The sequence below is a fragment of the Aphis gossypii genome, chromosome 2, assembly GCF_020184175.1.
Source record: "Aphis gossypii isolate Hap1 chromosome 2, ASM2018417v2, whole genome shotgun sequence".
Taxonomy (NCBI): Eukaryota; Metazoa; Arthropoda; class Insecta; order Hemiptera; family Aphididae; genus Aphis; species Aphis gossypii.
In genome coordinates this window covers 16,510,060-16,532,240 of record NC_065531.1, presented here as the reverse complement: position 1 = coordinate 16,532,240, position 22,181 = coordinate 16,510,060, and the positions used below count along the sequence as shown (strand labels likewise).

The 22,181-nt window shown below is 27.9% G+C and overlaps 1 protein-coding gene and 1 long non-coding RNA gene across 4 annotated transcripts; one reads left to right on the top strand and one right to left on the bottom strand.

Moving 5' to 3' along the window:
- Nucleotides 1-971: 971 nt before the first annotated feature.
- LOC126549572 (uncharacterized) lies at nucleotides 972-11,927 on the bottom strand. Its single transcript, XR_007603675.1, has 4 exons — nucleotides 11,425-11,927; nucleotides 10,820-10,899; nucleotides 7,362-7,676; nucleotides 972-1,518 (listed from the first exon to the last, which is right to left on the bottom strand). It is a non-coding gene; the product is annotated as an uncharacterized LOC126549572 (long non-coding RNA).
- On the top strand, nucleotides 7,560-21,979 carry LOC114127602 (uncharacterized). Of its 3 annotated transcripts, XM_050199106.1 has the most exons (5): nucleotides 7,560-7,678; nucleotides 7,770-7,820; nucleotides 10,789-10,877; nucleotides 11,236-11,330; nucleotides 18,906-21,979. In XM_050199106.1, the coding sequence occupies exons 3-5, from the start codon at nucleotides 10,868-10,870 to the stop codon at nucleotides 19,284-19,286; spliced, it is 486 nt and encodes a 161-aa protein (XP_050055063.1). In that variant the 5' UTR covers nucleotides 7,560-7,678; nucleotides 7,770-7,820; nucleotides 10,789-10,867; the 3' UTR covers nucleotides 19,287-21,979. The 3 variants fall into 3 exon arrangements, with proteins under 3 accessions (XP_050055063.1, XP_050055064.1, XP_050055065.1); XM_050199107.1 differs by lacking the exon at nucleotides 10,789-10,877 and having other exon boundaries at nucleotides 7,562-7,678; XM_050199108.1 differs by lacking the exons at nucleotides 7,560-7,678; nucleotides 7,770-7,820; nucleotides 10,789-10,877; nucleotides 11,236-11,330 and adding an exon at nucleotides 12,043-12,243.
- The last annotated feature ends 202 nt before the right edge of the window (nucleotides 21,980-22,181 follow it).

Below are 22,181 nucleotides of genomic sequence, written 5' to 3'. Positions count from 1 at the left end.
CAAAAACATGAATATTTCAATTTTTATTTTTATAGAGAAAAGTTCTCAGTGTAGCACGAAACCTGTGTTGCTTGCGGTGGTGGCCATCGCCGTAAGCGGTGTTAACTGCAACAGGATCAGACGTTGAATTAAATGATTATATTATAATACCTACACCATTTACGAAAGAGAAAATTCTGAAGTGGAGTAAGGTACAAATTTTTTTTAGTTGAATTGATATTTCAAATGGTGATTTTTCTGCTTCTGTTTTTCTTGGTTCCGTTGTTAATGCTTGCGATGTTGCTAGCTGGTTCTTGTTTAACTGCTTCTATTGTTTCTGATTCTCATTTCACTGTTTCTGGTATTTTTGTTTCTGGTAGGTGACCTAACCTAACCTTCTTCTTCGCTATTGTCCGTGTGCTACGTTTATATTCAAACGTATTCTCTTCATTAATCATAAACATTCAATCCTCCGAGTTGTCCGAGTTGTCTTAGTTGTCTGTTGTTTTAGTCACTGATAAGTGAGCGCGATGTCGATGTCGTTGTAGACATCACTGAAACAATTTCCGTCGAAGGGTCAAACTTCACTTCTTCTCTGTAAAAGATTGTTTGCTGTGATACGTCAAATAGATGTTGTTTGCATTCGTCCGAATCGTTCTCAATTATTCTTCACTGAGTTCACTGTAGTATGTTTCAATGTTTGTGTCTGGGTCGTGAGTGATCTAAATAATTTTTAATTCTAACGTACCTATATAAATTTTACATTAAATATCGCCAAGACTATGAACAATATGCATTACGATTGTTTTAGCCAATTCTATTTTTTTCTCCAATGAATATATGTATAAAATATCCATTCCAACTTCATAATATGAAATTTTTCTATGTTTTTAATTGTTTACGCATTAGTGTACACTCAATTCCTCTAATAAATCTAATAAATAAATAAATAAATAAATAAATCTAATAAATAATGTATTATATGTATTTATATAAGTTTATTTTATAGTTTGTAAGACGGAGATATTACACCTAGTTCTACAAGCCTCAAATATAGACTCACATATTACAATAAACGATCACAAATACAATCGGTATTTATACATTATTATATATAACAATATGATGATAAGACTTTTTAAATTTAATTTTGTGGTAAAACATGTATATTATTTATACGTTTTATTATATGATATAAAGCATTCCATAATTATTATTTATAACATTTATTAATTTACCTGTATAATTTTAATTCACAATAGAAATTTAATGAATTAACAACTTACACTTTTGTAAGTAAGTATAGTGATAATAATAAGCTATGTTGTATTGTTGTATGAATCGATTTACGCGTGGACGGAATGACTTCAATCCACACTGTAAGTGATCATCTCTTGACAGTTGTCAATATCATAATTTTATTTATACTTCATTGTATATAATATTAGTGTTGATTATGGTTCTACAGTTTTTTAAATTGACCAGGATCATTCTTAACAAAATAAATCAATGGTATGCAGCTGACTAAATTCATTTCACCTGAAAATGTAAGGATTTAGAAAAATATTGGAATCAAAATAATTGTTTACCAGTGCAGTATAATATATATATAATATTGTAGCTATAGGTATGTGTTCTATAACAATATTGACGTTTATCTTATACTTAAATTTATTTGCAAAACAAATTAATCAATTTTTGACAATTTATATTTGATAATGTTGAGGTCCTATGAATAAAACCTGTTGTTAAAATTTCAAAATACATCTCATATCATAGGGACATAATTAACCGTATGTCTGAGTTATACTATAAAATACGATAATCCAATAATATGTAAAATGTAAACTAAAATCATGCTTTTTGTGTGTTTTGTTTTTAAAAGCGTAGAATCTTTTAAAGCAAAAATGGAATTAGTTAATATGTCACTGCAATAATACATAGGTACATATTATGTTTATTGTTTATACACGTTTTTGGAATATAAAAATTGCATTTAAAATTATGATGAATTGCGTATGTTTATCAATAATCTATTAAAATCTATAAGATTTCGCAAATTTTTGAATTTAAAATTCTTATTTTGTTCTGATCATTTTTTGAAGTAGGTATTTTAGTTTTTTTCTTTTACTTTTAATACCCCAAAGTACTATTTAATTTATTATCGCACCCAAAATAATTTTTAATGTTATAGAGCAAAGGTCAGATATTCTTTCCTCGGAATATAAAATTAACCACAAAAATATTATTATGATAAAATTATTTTGTAATTAAATATAAATACATTATAGTATTATACTATACTACTATAGTACCTAAATTGTTATTTTTTATTATTTGAAAAGTGGTTTTAAACAAAATTTTTAATCAAAATTATATGACAAATCTCATTAAAAAGCTTAGCATGAAGTTTTTGGATTGGTAAATATAAAAATTAACCATAAATTGCATGCTAGTTATTAAAAATAATTTTACATCTTAAATACTCAGTGAATACAATAAGAATTTTCGTCTTAAAAAATCTTTTCTAAGAAAAATACATAATATTATATTCCTATAAATATAAAAATTAAAAACTGATGACCACGATACACGTATTAACGAAAAAATCATCTTATGGATGGTGATAATTTTGTAGGTTTTGTCTGCTGTGGAAATGCGCCTGCTGTGGTTATAAAATTTTGTTTTCACGGTTAAAACATATAATAAATATCATAATGCTAAACAATTTTCAAATGATTTTGGGGTGTCCCTGTAATGCACCTGGAATAAACATAATATACACAAACAAACGTGTATAACTAAGGCAAGACAATGGATCTCACTCTATAAGAACAAAAAAGAGTTGAGCTCTTGCATATCTATACAAAATATCATGAGACAGCTGTCTAGCGAAGGACGTAGGGCCATGTCGGCGATTCCAGCTGTTAGCCGTTTTATATCATTTTAATTCTCATTTAAATTATTTCATTTTCTGTATTTAGTATTAAAAAAAATAAAAATAAACATCACCGATGGGTAGAATCTTTTGAATTGGGTTTCATAAAAATCGAAACAACAAACAAAATTTATTCTTATCATTTCGAAACCGCAAACTTTATTAAAAATATACAGAGAAAACTATTAACGTCAAATGTAGTCCCAAAATTATCCGAGTAAGTAGCTATTTATGTATTTTATTTCATATTTAAATTTGATACCTATATATTATTATAATAATTTTTGTTACGTTTAAATATCGAAAATTCAACTTTATTTTTAGAACAATAAAAGTAATTTTTAATGACGATGAAGAACTTGTAAGTATATTTGATGAAAACTAGTTATGTTCAATTTCATAAATTATGGGAAAAATAGGTGCAGATATAACCAGGGTAATATAACAAATGATTGGAAACATGTTTACTCTATTTATTAACCAATTTAGTTCACTTATATCATAATCTGAAATAGTGTTTAGAAATCATATAATCTTTTTTAATTAAACTAAATTAATTTAAATGTAATAGTTTAGTGCAGTATATACTATTTATGAAGGCTAGAACACTCCTTAAAAAATAAACAATTTTTATGTCCTTTATAACATTCTTACAATTAAATTTGCGAAGGTTAATCTACTCCGAGAAGAACAACACGCTACTTAGGCATTACAAGAAGTACAGTTAAAAATTAAGTTATAAAAACAAATTATTCAAAACTTCATTAATTTTGCTTTACACATTTTTGACTTCGTTAATTAATATTCTATAATAGGTTTCCTTAAGATTTTCTTGTACGTATAGGCGATCTACTAATGTTTTTAATTTTGAAATTATTATAGTATTTCTCTTTTCTACGCTTAACCATTTTTTAATTTAGACCTTTTAAAAAGTACTATTTTAAAAATAGAACAAAAACACCTAATCTAGATTTAAGTAAGTTTTATTAAACATAAAGACCCTTGACAATAATTAGATTAATTTATCAAATAAAAGTAACTACAGTTGCCGGCATTGCTATCTATCGACGAAAGTAGGCAGCAGCCGCTTCATTGATACTAGTAGAAAAATTCAAAACGACGACTATAGATGGCGCTGCCATTATCATACGAATGCATTGATCGAAAAATTAAAATCCTATTTGTCAGCATCACCTGTGACCACGCGCGACGTTATTCCAAAACTTCAAACACAATCATCAGAAATGAGTAACAAATAATATTTTTTTTGATCGTTATTTATTGTAAGATATACTCATTTTATTGTTTGAATTTAAAGGACTGATAATATTTAATTCACCACATAATTTAGATCAAAAATTTCATTTTTTAAACTTTTTTTTTACGTGCAATTTGAAAAGAGCCGGTACTCGTGTATTTTTGAATTTAACTCTTATGGGTATTAAAAAATCAAAGATCTTAGTACAATTTTATTTACAAAAATTTATTTAAAAGTAAAAATTAAATATCGAGTTCATCATGAAAAATAATGTGAACAGCGGTATAGTATAACACACTACCAAGAAATTGGTATTAGACCAAAAATTAAAATTATTTTTAGTCTATATTTTATAGTTTTTGATTGTTATATATTTACTATTTTGATCGTTTTGAATCAAATAAGTTTTTTTATAATATAAAAACAAATACATAAATAAAAATTATTAACATAGGAATAAAACTACGCGAAATGAGTTCAAGAAAACCGACAAAAAATGCACTTGTTAAGTTCCTAAATTGAACAATTATTTTATGACCAAGAAATCTGAAAATTTGATATGAATGTATAAATGTTGTAAACTTTTCATTTTTTGTATTAAAATTATATAGGTACAGGGTGTTAAAACTTAGTATATGCTTTTGATTACAACTATAGGCATCCAATATGCAAAATCTCATTGGATGAAGTTTCTGTAAAGCTAAGTAAGTACAGATGTTTAGGTTATCTTTGTACACTATAATCTCTTTTAGCTATTTGATAAAAATATGATAATATAGTTTTTTTATATATATAAAATGATCAACAACAATAAATTGAGTTGAATTTAATAATATTCAAAATATTTATCTTTTAACAACATTATAATATCATAAATATTTAAACCGTTTGACTTCAGCGGCTACATTTTATAAATTTATTCTAGAATTCATATAATCAAACAAGGTCTATCGTTTATCTACAATTTTTATTTTTATTCACGTCAATGACACAATTATAGCGAAACGGCGTAATGTATAGGCTATTTAGGGGCACCAATGCATTTGTGAGCAATTTTTTTCGGTTCCTTATTACGAGTAAAACTTCATCAATGATCAATTATTATACAATAATTTTGTATTACGATTATAATACATTAAATATATTTTATTTACTTGCAGATATTATAATATAAATATATTTTTTATCATTTTTCACATTTTAATTTTTTAATTATTATTATTATTTTTATTTTATAATCCGGGAATTTTATTGATTATCTCATCTTAGGTCTAGTTTTTGGCAAACGATGGATAATAGTTTAATATATATCACAAAAATCAAGTTATTATTAGACATCGTCGTCAGTAAGGAATAAAGTGAAGTATTATATTGAACCAATATTTTTTGACAGAAATATAAAACCTATTCATACAAAATAAATTACAGATTGTTGTTAACAATAATTAATTCTGAAGGGAGCGAGAAATGTTTATTACTTTATTTCATAATATATTTAATGGTTTATTATTATTTTTTTTTTTGTAAAATCACTTACTTACGTTTTTGAGGTTTTGGTGAGGAATGGTACTTAGAAATCGTAATATTTTAATTTTCATTACATTTTAAAATTTAATATTATTAACACAGTACCATATCCCCACGACTTGCCTTCATAAGAGAATAAGGTCCTGTCCAATTTGTTTATTCAAATTTTGACTATTGATGATAATTCATTGAACAATAATTAGAAAATTAAAAAAATTAAATATGCCTAAAACTCTAAAGAATAATTAATCGATCTATAAAATATATAACATTAAAACAATATGTTTTATAAATTCTCGTTATTGTTCACATATTTTAAATTTTAAATTATTTGAATATTATTAACTTATTAATTATTATAATACGTACAATAACAAACAATAACTAATTGCGACTTAAGAGTTTAAAGTAAATTCAATTTTATTCAAATTCTTCTGGTTTCATTATATTTTTACATTTAAATTCCTGCGACTAGTAGTTGTCAAAACTAGTTTCATCACCACATCCGCGACATTTTAAGTGTTTATTCTAGTTTATCTATTTCAAAATATTTAGCGATAACCTACTAATTTATTATTGTAATCGCGCAATTGGGTTTTTTTTTTGCAGATTACTCAAGTTAATGATGTGAAGACTCCGTGTTAGTCTTACCTCGGGGTATTTCCTTGCTACATTCTACAAGTTAATAGATGTTTGTACTACCAATTTAGTAAGCGCTTTCTGTGCTACTAAAATCCCTATACATCTATATGTGCCTCCTTTCAAATAACCAGTTTTGACGAGTCCAGAGCATGAACTGCAATAGACGACGCGTATTACACATTAAAAATAATTATAAATTGTTATTTCGATATAAAAAAATTTCAGCCATAGCCGTGTTTATTCGAAAATAATAATATGAGCTCAATTAAAAACATTACTTTTCATTGCACGATCAACTTTAGAGTACTAATTGTTGCAAAACTATATATTATATTATATCATCAGTTCCAATGCTCGCGCTATAAAAGCATCTATATATAATATATATTATATATAAACGCAATAAGGGCGTCTCATCGCGTGTTTATCTCGGTCAATAACTCGGTTGTCAAAAATAATATGTATTACCGTGTATTACTCTAAAACTAATACTGATTTTGTGTTTGTAGTGTTTGAACTTTGAACTATGTCTCGATTTACCTAAACTCAAAATCAAAGAATTACAATTTTTGTATTTACGTTTCTCACAAGTATGCGCGACGTCATTTTTATGCAAATATTTAAAACTCGACTTGTAAAAGTCACCTAAAATATGGTATTTGTTAGCAATAACTTATTTTTAAAATAAATTAATCCGCTTAATAAAATTAACATGTATAGTATAATGTATTCGATATACTTCACCGAAGATCAATTTATGTACCATTATTTTATAAAATACATTTTTAAACAGTTCATACTTTAGGCTAAGTTTATTAAAAATTATAAGGGTCTTGTGTTTTACGGCTGAGTCAGAAATATTTGAAAATTTAAATATACATTGAAATTGAATATATTTTTTATTTAAAACTATTAAATATAGTCTGCGATGGGTTAGTAAATTTTCTGTTAGTATATGGTCCTCAAAAGTATTTGGGTTAAATTTGAAGTTGACGGGAAAATATTATGTTTACTTACAAAAAATATTGTATGTCCGTTTCGCCACTATTATTATTGCATGTTGTAAACGTTGTATACCTAAATATACACGAGTATATATTTTTACGTGAGTATAATATTATAAATCAACACCTATCGTCCTTGTTGAATACACATTTATAATATATTAAAGTATCTATGCACGTAGGTATACGTGACTGTGTCAGCGTCAGCAATCGCATAACATCGTCATTGTCGACTTCGCGAAGACCTTCGGCTACTTTACATAACGGAATTCAGTCGAATCAGTACCTACAGATCTGCAGATTTTCCATTTACGCACAATGTGTAAACCTGTAAATAAATATTATTATATTATACGAATATTAAATTCCTTAAACTTCGATTAAACGCATTATACATTAACGAGCTATGTTTATTATATAGGTAGCTTTCATGCGGTAAATTTCAATGGATTACCTGCTATACTATATATAAGTAAGTACATAGTTACCCGTGTGGTTATAATATTTTAAACTATGATATAACGTGCACAGCGTTTGCGTTTTTGTGAAAAAATATTGACATAAATTTTAGAATATTTATTGAAAGAAATACTGAAAATAATATGTAAATATACATAATATTTGCGCAGGTAGTGATGTATAACTACAAACACGCGAGCTATTTGTATTTAATGTTCTAGGTTAAGTTAGGTCGTCATTATTCGCATAGTAACCTCTGTATTGAATACATAGACAATATTAAGTAAAGGTACCTATTTATAATACATCTAAGAACTTTATGTCTCTATGTAGGTACCTACATGCGATGTTATAATAGAATTTTAATAATAATGACCATAGTAATGTGAAATCGCGCTTAGGTTATAAATTGTTTTTGAATTATGATAAATAAACATAATCGATTTTGTCAGATACATTAGGTTTGTCCAAAATTCCCATTTTTGCTTAATTTTATATAGCCACAAAATGTATGATAACAGAAATAGAATTCACATTATTATAAAATCAATACAATCGTCACTTGGCATCTAAAATAACAAACATCGTTGTTAAATGTTTTAAATGAATTGAAGTCTTGACCCATTTAAAATCTTAAATAAAAAAAAAAAAAATGAGAAATATTATTTTTTACAGTTTATTGCAGTCCAGCCATATAACCGTCATAAATCGCGTTAATTTGTTTTCTAAATATCGACCGATAATGTTTATGATTAACAGTCAATGAGTATAAGTGTCAATGCTTTGTAAAAACTAAAGAAGGATAAAATTAAAGAAACAAACGTTCTTAAAAAAGTTAAAATGGTTTTAAAAAAGTATTTAGGCAATACTATATTGGCCAATCACATACTAAAATCATAATTCATAGGTAAACTTATAAGTTATAACTCGACATGTTAGCTACACCTATAATTGATGTACATATCATAAATGTACTAAATATTTACTTTCAAAATATTTTTTTATTTTCTTCCAGATCATTTAATTAACGAGAAGAATATACAAAGATTATATATAGGTAAAATATTATCACTCAACAAGTGTTTTGTAATTTATTGCCATTTTTTGGCTATACCACTTATAACTTGTACATAAAAGCTTAAAAATTATTAGATATTTATTTTTACACACACAATAATCATTTGGAATTTACGATATATAAATATAATTACAATATATTATGTAATATTTATAAATTAAAATATATAAAATAACATATACGTAGATAGGTATTTCAAAAATTGTGAAAATTACGAGTTTTTTTTATACTTTTTGTACGTTTAAAACTTAGAAAGTTCAAACTCTGCCATAGGGTTTGTATGTAAATTACATATATACACGCAGTGAGATCGGTAGAATTGCAAAATCGATATTGGGGTCTCTTCGCCCTAAAAATTATTGTGCACAATATCAAATAAAAATAAAGTGTTTCGACCCAACGCGCATTTGAAAAACGCGATTATCGTAACAGAAAAAAAAACTATTACTTTTGTAATACTTGTATAGGTACTGTTACCATAAACTCGCGTTTTTTTTGACAAAGAATCGATTATATTGTGCAGCTCGCGTCCATAGAGACTATATTATTCCGGGACACTATAATACGATATGGAGTATTGTGTGACTATAGGTTGGACGAACAGACGGACCGTTGACAAATCGTGAAAATAATCGTCAAACGATCGCTGAGAATCCCATTTATTCCATGCCCCAATACGTATTATATAAAGTTCTCTCACTGGCTGAAACCGTTCAAGACATATTATAATATAAGGGTATTGCCATTCGCCACTGATCGAATATTTGACGGCGATCGGTAATAGAAAATAATAAGAAATATTTACATAAAAAGTTATAACGCCTTTTACTGCGCGTATCGGAAGCTACTTGGACGTTATCATTATTTTTTATTTTAAGATTAAATGAACGAAAAAATATAAGTATTCAGTAATATCTACTTAACTTTTGGCAGTCATATTTCAAAAATATTAGTCAGAAAAAATCATTGACGCAGTGATTGATAGTTTTTTTTTCGTTACAATAAAACGCTTTAAAATATAATATATGCATAATAATGGTATATAAGTATAATTTATATAGTAGTTATTTTTACTACAAAAGCATACATGGTCTATAAAAGTATTAGATTTTTTTTATATTTTTGATAAATTATTAAAATATATACGAAATTTGACATTTTTTACCATAATACGTACCATCATTATGTTTGCATAGGAATTATTTATTTGTACTAAGATAAATATTGGGCAGTGGCCTAATTTATATATTTTCATACAAGTATCTGAAATATTTAATTATTTAACATTATGAAATAAAAATTATAGATTGCTATTTAAAAATCAAAAGTGGATAGTCGTGATTTCAACGACAGACATAGTGGAGGGGCAAATAGAGATATTATATAAAATATTTAAACTGTGCGGTTTTAAAAATGTTCATACCTAATAATAAATAATTTTCAAAAAAAAAAAAAAAATCTATAATTGACTAATACGTTCGTCGTTCAGTATGCTTTTCAAAATTATAAGTGTTTTCTGTAAAGAGAATCACTCTGTATAGACGTATAATTCAGAAAATTAATATTTTACGGTCACACAATACTACAAAAGATTAAAGATGAGCATTGCACATAAATGGACACGTTTACACATGAATGGAGTATTTCACGTGTTTCGAATACAAAGGTTTATTATAGTATATTATTACATGTATGATAGAATAAATGTAGTGAACATATAAACATTCCTTTTATGTAAAGTTAATAAAAGGTTAAATTTAAGTCGATGTTACTTCAAATTTGTTAGGCACTCATCAATATCTTTATATAACATTAGGCATGTAATAATTTATAATATTATTATTATATGTTTAAAACTAAACAGCCAAAAATAAGCTCATTTTTTTTTTTTTTTTTTTGTTAGAACCATACAGCGTTTGACTTAACCTAGTTACCGTTACGACGTAGTCTGGCGGCGCATACAAATTAAAATGATTTGATTGATGATCACAGGTATGACGATCCACTTCTACAGCTGCACTTAAAAATTCCACATAATATTATTGTACAACAAGATTACGAATTAATTAATATAATATAGCAATATAGCTAACGAGATGATTTTAACCACGTAAATTCTTAGTAGAACAGAATTGTATATTATAAATTTATATTTTTTATTCTTTGATGATATTATATTTACAATTAGTATACGGATATAATTATATACAAGTAGGTATACAAAGAGGAAATGTTATAAAAAAAAAGTGCATGTGATTATTTTGTCGGAAAAAGCTTGAGACACTATCGATTTTAAATTTATCGGACAAATCAAAAGTATTAAAATAATCATCGTTTTTATTTTTCACAGTGTATTCAACTTCTATGCCTGTCTCTGAAACGGTGTGCTGCAGTCGAATGGGATACGCGTCAAAATTGCAACATTGTCCGTTTAGAACTAGTAAAGTAATTATGTCTCTGTATTCATGACCTAACTAATATATTCATCCTGCATATACGACGTATAGTTTTCCTTTTAAGACAATAATATGGTACTTACAAAATATAATATAATACGCTGGTCGATCGAGAACGTCGAGAACGCAGTTTGATATTATGTATCTACGCTAAAATAATTCGCGAAGAGATACTTAATTATTATTCGTCCGCGGTTATCAACTCGCGTCTTCTCGATTTACACGCCACCTCCCCGCAATGTTTCTGAGATCATCGGTGCGTGCAATTTTCGAGTCGAGTGCACTCGCACACGAGTGTGCAATAAATCCTTTTCAAACCACCATATGCACACGCCTTTGCCCCTCTTCCTCCAACACACACACGCACTTTCCACCTGCATTGATAGCCTCATAAGCGCGTTCGACTGCGACTGCGGTGGTGGATGACGATACCGAAATATTACTAAACTGCAGTGTAAAAATAATATATATACGCGAAGCACAGAAAATATAAAACAACAATAATTGCGTAACGTTAAACACACGGTCGGGTCGTATAAAGTCGTTTCGCAACTCCGTCGCCGCGAGAGTGTAATATATTAATATTATTATTATTATTACCGTCATTATTATCGTTCTGTCTCACTCCCTCTGATCGACCGCCGTCGATGCCGTCGCCGCGACTTGACCCACTGGCTCACATTCGCGCGGCCATCCGTATATAATATATTATTATTACGAACGAGCGCCCTCTTCTCGATCTCGATCCCGTGCACACGATTTCTTAGATCGTCGTAATATTATTATCTTGTGCGTCCGTATCAGTGTAACACGTGCGGACAGTCGTCTTAACACTGCTCGTACATAATATCGTCATGCATGCCGCCGCGTCTCCGATGCACCCGACCACGCTTCTGTTGACGGTGAGTCCGATACACGGTTTTTGTTGAGGCCGTATTTTTTTTTTTTTTTTAATTACTTATTTAAGTCGCCCGAAAACCGTTTATAAAAAATTGATATTTTCGTTTCCTCCCTCGAAAGCGCGATCGAAATTCCACGAGTCGTGTATAAGTAGCTGGTATATCGATAGATAATGCACCGCTGTGCGTGCACTCTTCACGAACACTTCTGTGATTTTTCATTGCATTTTAACACCGGCTGTTTTACGTGTTTTATTCGCTTATATAACATGTCCTGTATAGATACAGTATTCGAACACTCGTAAAAGTCGTTTACTTTTCAAACACGAATTGCCCGCTATATTCTGTTGAATAAAAGCCATCGCGTCGCTGATATTAGATCGAATTATTATATAAAATTAGATATTGGATTATCACTGTAAATCATTAACATAAAATCATCCTTAAAATCATCCTGAAAATCTCAAAATGTATATTTATGGCTAAATTTAAGAGTATGATTATAAAATGCAAAAGATTCATTCATATTTCAACAGTAAATTACATTTTAAATCGTACCTATCTTACACGCGTAAAATACGTTATTTCATATGCTATAACAATCAGTTCCATAATAATAATTTGTCAGTCTATTTGATCTTACTATTCTGAAAAACACTGAATGTTTTGTGTTAGTAATGACTAATGGGTACTTAATAAAATAAAATTGTTTTAAGAATTGAATGTCGTTAAATATAGATATAAAGTGCCCACTATACCCACACACCCACAAATGGAATGTTCTAAATGTCGATCAAAACGTTGTCATAAAATAGAAAGTATTAAGTAATTCTTAATTATTTATTAAATATTATTATGACACAGTTTATCATATTGGATTATCGAGTTCGTATTTGATCTTTCAAGTTTTAATAGGTAATTATGTAAACTATTTCACACATTTCCTTTGGATTTAGTTTAATAAGATGCAACAGCTATTTTAAATGCTTTAATATTTTTCTAGGAATAGTCGACGTTAAGTATAATTACAAATTTATAACTATTAAGTATTATTTATTATGCAATATAGGTATATCATTAAAATCAATTTTTAATTCAATCTGTACATCAATACATGTGTCTGTTGTGAATATTTCTCTAGAATTTAACATATTTAATTTTATAATTTCCAAACATAATTGAAGAAGGAATATTAATACTACATTGTATAATATACATATATTAATTGCAAAACTGCGTATGTTAACATTGTTAACCGTTTAGCACTAAATTTTATGATCATTTAACGCTTATAAAAGTATTAACCTATAAACAATTTTGAAGGTTAGTATTTGGATTGTAATTCCCATGAACATAGTATAAATTATAATTAAACACAGTTGATTAATATGTATATAAAGTTTTTTTTATAAATATATATAAGTATATATATGTATGTACAAAATACACAAAGGACACAGGCTGATTCATCGTCTTTGTAACCACCAATGACATTTTCTAAAAAAAATGTTCTTGAAATCTGATTTAATGTTATTCTTACATTACTGTACTATATTTTTGAAGGTGAATCTACGCTTAAATAATATTTTAAAAGTCAAATTAGATATCTATTGATTTCCATTAGACATTTAAATTAATTAATTTAAGATTTAAAATATAGATTACAGCAGAAGTAAATATGCTCAATTATAATATATAATTCATACATAGATCTATACTATAATTAACAAGGCATTCATTAAATTACAATTTAATTCTTCTTACATTTTGATGTAAAATACGATGTATTTGATTTTCAATAAATTGTACGTCTTAGAACAGATTACCAACTTCCTATTAAGAATATTACTTTCAGAAAGTGATGACATCGTGGAAAGAGGTTTTAAATATACATTGATAAAAAACAAACAACTTAAACACTATTGGTCTTGTCACTAGTAGTTGATTTACTGTCACCTCATATTAGTCATATTGCTATAACAAATTGTTCTTATTTACTTGATTGCAAAGAAATATCTGCTGAATAACATGTTATATATAGGTTACAGCCTACTAGACTATGAAAGATTTTCGTTTCGAGTACGAGTTTTTCGGAAACATCCATGAACTCTAAAATAATTCAATTTAAACCTGAAACAACCGGTTTTTTTTTATCAGCGTTATTGAAATTACGCCATAACAGGTTCAAAAAAAAAAATAATAATAATAATAACTACCACTTACACTTTTTTTGTTTTTCAGTATTATTTTCAAAAATTCTTAGGTCAATGTTCTCCCGTTTATATGCGCATCCCCACCGATTTGAATAGAAACACGTGTATACAATTTTCATTGTAGCAGTTCAATATTTCCTAACGCATTGGAATAGGAAATCCGATGACAGCCGTATACATTAAGATAATATCAGACTCTAATGTAATATTCGGTGACCCGCTCAAAAAAAGAATGAATGCATATCATAATATATGAATAAAAAACTCCTGATATTTTTAAAAGAAACTAAGAAACCATATAAATATAGTATGATAAATCTCTAACTGTATAGGAACGCTGTATATTATAATTTTTAAGTATAAAATAATATTTTAAAATGCATAAATAAAAATAATAAAAAATTTACTTTTCGATAAAATGTAATATTAAAATAGTATATACACATGTAAATAATAATAATAAAATCATAGTGAAAACTATAGTTATGGTTTTGGTAAAAAAAATAAAAAAAAAATACTATTAATTATGATACGTATAGAAATTAATCTAAAAGCATTATATATAGGTAGTCAAATAAATTAATAATAATAACTAATATACTCTAGGTATTACATTTACATTTACAATTGTATAAATTAACACAATCAAAATCTAAAATAAATAATTTTATGATCGTAAAAGTTTGTTTTGAGAAAATTCACCCACTTATTAACAACTCAGTGAGGTTGTTTTTTTAGATTTTAATTTACTTTTATATGATACTTGGTATGTCAATATAAAAATTATAAACTAATAATTATAATAGTAGATACATATATGAAAAATATTTGATTCTCAAGTATTATAATGTTATTTACTACATAAATATAAATATAATGTAAATACTTGAATGTGAATATTGCGAATCACAAAAATTTGGTTGAATTAAAGTAATTTTTCCAAAACTAAATTATTTTAATGTGTGAAATTATTGAAATTATTCCTTAAACGGTGTATATTATCATCGGTGATTAATTTGTAAACATTGTTATGAATACAATTATTATGCTATATTACTAGCTATACATACTAATATACTGGGTGATTCGCCAACACAACCACCCTAGATTATTCTTCTTCCTTTATTTATTTTTGTTAAATTATTCATTTATTCAAATAGCAATCTTTGACAATTTTAAAGTAGGTAGTCAAGAAAATTTTATTTACTGATACTTAGATTTTCTTTTGTATTATTAAAAACTACTAGTTCAAATTTCGATTTAGTTACAAAAATATTTAGAAGAAAAAAACATTGTCTACTTAAAAATGGGTGGTTTCATTTAATGAAAAAAATTCGGTTAGGTTATATATACTGAAAAATTCTTAAAATCAAAGTTTTGAATAAATGTTATATTAATACAATTAATATTATATAAGCTTTATTAAATGATAAGAAAACGGGTAAGACATTCTGATGAAAAATCTTGTATTCCTGTATAATATAGACTACATAATATAATTAATTTAAAGTTTAGACAATAATAATTATTAACACGTAATTTGATGTACAATAAGGTGGTTTGTAGAAATGTGAATTAATGCACTTCTACTGATTAGTAATTAGTTTACTACTATTAATTATTACTTACATTATATATGGGGTGCAACAGAACGAACTGATGAAATGTAATTACCTTACTGCCTAATGTAATAACTAATAACTAATTAGAATTCTTGTTTAAACCAATAGTATTATATATATATTATATTTACATAAAATATTGACAAATTAAAAAAAAAAAAAAACTTAAAATATTGACCAGGACAAAAGTTGTTACACATTATATATATCGTTAATAGTATTTTGTGAAAAATAAACTTTTATTTTGGTGGTGTGTAAAGTTTATGCGTAAATCGTATTCGGTAAATGTATTACAAACTCTGCAGACATTAATTCTACAGTTGATTAATTTATATAGGTACCTATATGCGTGTGAACAACCACTGGTGGTAATGATGTGGTGTGTTGGTGTGTGAACTGTGAAGTGACGTTTAATTATCGTAGAGGATATCTTTTGAAAACTGTTGAATAGGATGATAATTGAATCGATTTTGAGCACGAGGCCAAAAATACAGTATAAAATTATCAACAGGGTATATCTTACGTCGTTGTACCCGTGGTTTTTTTTTTTTTTTAATGACAATTCATCGATAATACAACATTTCTAAGAAACAAAGAAAATACGTTTCTTTATTTTTAACGCGGAATTATTTTTATCACAATTTCAAAATGTTCAAGCACATAGTTATACCGACGGGAAAATCAACTTGATTTAGTAAACGATAACAACTGTGTATTTTTTAATTAATTCTGGTCGAGCTTTTTTCAGAAAATGGACAAATTATCAATTTCAGTTCGCTTGTTTGTTAACACTACGGTTCTCTAACTTGGAACAAGTTTCAATTACTAGAGCTTAATATTATTTTTAATTATCTTTTTATAATCGATTTTATGTAATTATACGTTTTTTCGAAATTCTATTATATTATCAATCCTTTGTCATTAAAAGGCCACACGTACGATGCCGTAAAATACACTCAGTGTGTTGCTTTAATCACTACACGTACTGCTTAGGCCCAAGTTTTATTTCGTTATATTTTGGACAGATTGTACATAAGTATACACAACCACGTTTTATACATGTTCAGAGAGATTGTTTTAACACAACAAACACTCATTATCTTGAAATGTATTAACGTTTTTTAAAAAAAGGTAGGTACAATGGATAATAATAAATGTTTAGTGTTTACTATTAAAAGAATCTCTCTGGGCACTCATACTACAGCTAATAAGCTATATAATTCGTATAAATTACCGATAGTATCGTTTGCTTTTTGAGAATGCTTGTTGATAGTATTATGTGAGGGTATAGATTTTTTCGTTATTTTAAAAGAAAAAAACAGTAAAGAAAATGTGTAGGTAGGTGCCTGATGCAACTGGATAATCGTATAACGAGAAAAAGACTTTTTCGTTTTCTGGGATTTGTCGGGACGCAAAGTTAAAAAAAAAATGGGATTTATATTTTCTATACACTGCAATCCCCCTAAGTCTTATTGGTCGTGACTATCGTAATACCCGATCACCGAAGCTCGTAAGTTCGTGCACTTGAGAATATACGCGAGCGACCGTGCTTTCGAAAACGATCTAATACAATCTGAAAATATTCGAAATAAAATTTCAGTCATTTCAAAACGGATTCCCGGGTCAACTAACGTTTAATATACAATTCGACAGGTTCGATGTGCAATGAATACTTACGAGCCCAGTACCTAGTTAATAACCGTATATAGCGATAAAATATTCATTATAGTCGCCGATTATTGAACTCGTTCGCCTATCGATCTCAAACGAGCTAGTCTCAATTTACTCGTATAAACTAACGCATGGGAAAATAATTGTATATCGGACTGAACATACTGGTTAATGGGGTCAACGAATGATTTTCAGCGCATATTTCCATACTTTTTAGTCCATTTTCCCGGTTTTATCGCGCACACTTGTATTTATTGACGATTATTAATATAATATACTATTTATTCGACGCATCACGTCGAAAAGTATACTGCCATAATAACGCGCCAAAAAAACCTCTTTATTTTTATCGATTGTCGTATTTTTTGTTTCCTTTGCGAATACATGCGTACACGTGAAATATATAAATAAATAATGTACGCGTAGGCCTTTTTAATTTTAGACCTTTCGTCTTCAATCGTGACTCGTTCGTCCTGGTCAATGGACTCAAATAATTGTTCTCTGCAAGTCATCCGCAATCATAGAGCACAGAGGCGATAATAATAATAACAAACAGCGCGCATAGCCATTTTATGACGTACCTAATAATTATGGTGACCAAACGTACTTTTTTCGTAGGATAGTACACTGTTTTATGCATGCCCTAGCGTGTCCTTAACAACAGCGTTATGTACATGAAATCGTACTCTTTTTTGAAAATAGTAAGGGCCAATATACACGTTTATGATTTTTTTTATAATTTGATTATTAGTTTATATTTTATGGTCCGACCTAATGCATTCCGATTGGTCGGTAGCGTGGTATAATAATTTAAACATCTATACTTTAGTTTAAGTTTACTTTGAATTCAACTTAATTTCAAAATATGTTCATCGTAATAAAGACATACACCTGCAAATGAATTGACGTTATAATTTTAAATAATTATAGATTTTATTAAGAGATTACCTATACGGGTAATGATAACGCTTGCAAAATGGGTAGAATAAAATCCGACAGAAGAAAAGATATAAATGTTTTTTTTAATTTTTATATCTGGTCACCATACTCTGCGAGTACATATGCGCGGTGTCTTCGCCACTTTAATATTATATTATTACTGTAATCTTATAAAATATCGTTATATTTATATGAAGTAATCGTTGTTGTTGATCCGCAGGCGTTTGCCGTCGTCGCAGTGATGCTGCACACCGCTCCGGCCGTCCACGGGGGCATCATCGGACTCATCCAGAACAACGTGCTGGGCACGGCCGACTTCCACAGACAACAGTCGTGGCCGTTCGACCCGAACGTCAGCGGCCGTCGGGCGCACGAGTTCATCGCTCTGCACGGCGACAAGTCCGAGAGGCTGATCGAACGCATCGGCCTGGGCATAGACGGCAGGCAAGAGGAGCGTCGCGAACAGCAGATGGTCAGGGACATCCTGTACGAACAGCAGCAGCGACGAGAGGCTGGACCTCCGGCTTCCGGTTATCTGCAGCCGCAGCAGCGTCCGGTGCAGTCGTATCCGGCCGGCGTCGGTTACGCTCGACGGCGGTGACCGCCGCGCGATTAGGACCACCGCGGTGTCCCCGGAGACGACGTCCGTCGATCGTTCGGCGACGACGTCATGATGTCGCGCAGTGTCACATCGCTGCAACTGCATTTCCGGGCCTCGACGATGCGGCGACGTGTGTGCAGCGCAATCCGACTTATCGTTTTTAACGATATACCACCTACGATAGAATAATATAATATTATAATGTGTATACGAACAGGACGCGTACCAAAACGCGCCTGTATAGTAATAATAATAATATTTTATATTTATAATCTGTATAAAAATAAATCGTTTAAGTTAGTTGTTAGAATTATTATATTTTATATACTGCTGTGATTTGCGTGTATACTTACCGCCGTACTTACCTAAGCCCGTACCGAAGTAGGTTGCGCCAATGATTAGAATAAAATATGAATTGTAAAACAGTACAAATAGAAACCAATAATACGACTAGAAATCCTCTATATAAATACAACGCTTTAATATAATATTGTACACGATTGTTCCTCGACGATCACATACCTGTTCTACACGAAACACGATGACGTTACGATCGACATTTTTTCCTTTCGACTGAGAAAATGTTCGAAAACGTGTTAATTTTTTTTTTTTTTTAGTTTTTATTTGTAGATCAAATTTGATTTAAAATATTTTAAACGTTTAAAAATGCGCTCGTTCACTTTAAACGAGAGTTGTTGAAAATCAAAATTACATTTCACTCTTGTCCGTGTATTTTCGACGGAATAATTTAATTTTTAATAATAAACGAATCAGATAAATATTCACGAAAAGCATGAACTCTAGAATCAGTTATCATAATTTTCGGTAATCATGTATTATATAATTGAAATATGCAGAGACGTCAATTCTGAAAATATTCTGTTATCTGCTGGCCGTTTCACAACTATATTTTTTAAATATTATTATTTTATCAGTAGATTAAATTTATTTGAAGTCTCTGAACACCATCATTAGTCAGTAAAAAAGGTTATGAAATAAAAACGCGTTATCCGCGGACCAGTACGAACCTATATTGCTGTATAATGTATGTATATATCATATAATATGGTTATAATTTGTGTTATATAAGTAAGTAAAATCAGTACTAGTTTTAAATCTAAAATATTTAAATACATCCAGAAATTATTTTACGAATAAATACTACATATTTTGTATTATGTTTTATCGTTATTATTAATTAGTCGATCGTTGGTTGATAATAATTAATAATATTATGTATGTAATCAAATGTTTTTATAAATAATAATCTATATAGGTTCGATCGATTATTGTGTATTATATTTTTATTATAATTGTATATGATTGTAAATTGCATATATTCCTTAATTAGCGAGTATACAGTTGAGCTATGAATAAGTTAGTTTGAGTGTTTTTTACATACACGCATAATAAAAATAAAACTAAAACTAATTAAAAAGAAAAAATACAAATATAATTCTTCCTTTTATAAACACACTACTTGTAGATATTAAAATAATATATTTTTGCCCCGTTGTCTTTTAATATGTATTTTTTTATTATATTAGTTATTAATTTAATAAAGTATACTTGTTGCAATTTGCATATAATTAAAAAATATGACAACTCGCCACATTAAAATAATTGTTTTTACAACTAAAACTTCTTACCTTAGATCAAATTTATATTTACACATAAATTCATATTATTTTATAATATTTTATCTTTTAGCTAATTAAATTATATTTATTTTTTTATACACACAGATTTAAAAAAAATGATTTTTGTACATGAAGTATAACGTATTTTTTTTTCAATTTTTACTCTTTATTTTTATTTTTTTGATGACATACTGCACATCGATTAATAATTTATTTAAAATTTGTGTTATAATATGTTGAATGATTCTTTTATCAAACAATTTATAATTTTTAATTATAAAAAAAATAAGTTTATGAGCAGAAATATTTAATCGACTTTAAAATGTTTACACTTATGACCTTAGTCCAATAATATACTAAATCATAAAAATTATGGTAACATATAATACCAAAAATTGATTTATATGTTGTATATTCGACTGTTATCCTTTTATGAGATCCAAACAAATATGCAAAAAGAAATAATTAAACTAATACGATTTCAATTAAATTACTGTTTTTCAATAAATTATGAAATTTTGCCTGTAATTTATTAGGTGATTCTTTTAAATGCAAACACTCATTTTCTCTAAATGTATTAACGTTTTTCAAAATATTTTTTTATACATTATTTGATTTTAATAATCTATTACTAAAAAAAAATTGTATTTATTGTTAATTTTGAAATGTTTTTTTTTAATATATATCATTTATTATTATATTCATATAATATGATAGCAATTAAGCATACCTACTTGGTTATTTGATATTTTAAAGTAAATATTATAGTTCAACTTCTGTTTTACCTACGACTATACCATCTCGTTTACGGCAATTCAAAGTTTTGAAAAAATTTATAAAAGATAATATTTTTTAAATATTTTCAAAAGATTATCATTTCTCAAATGACATCTGGGGACTGGGTAAAGTCTTATTCACGAATACTATAATCTTGCTCATGATTTGTACCTTATTAATTACAATTACTGTCTTTTTCTCATAACTACTATTGTTTTACTCTTGTAATCGTACGTATTAAAAATTATAAAAATAAAACAATTTAAAATCAATCAATGACAAGCGAAGAAATATTTACTACAGTCAACTATAAAACTGAATTTCAAAAATTAAATATATTATAAACATTAATAATTTGTTTTCAGAAATCATAAATCATTTGTCTACTGAAAGTTGTCACGCGCGTTGTTCGTGTTAAATTGTGAAAATATACAGTTATTCCGCACCTGCATCTGAAATATTTATGGAGATTTATTAA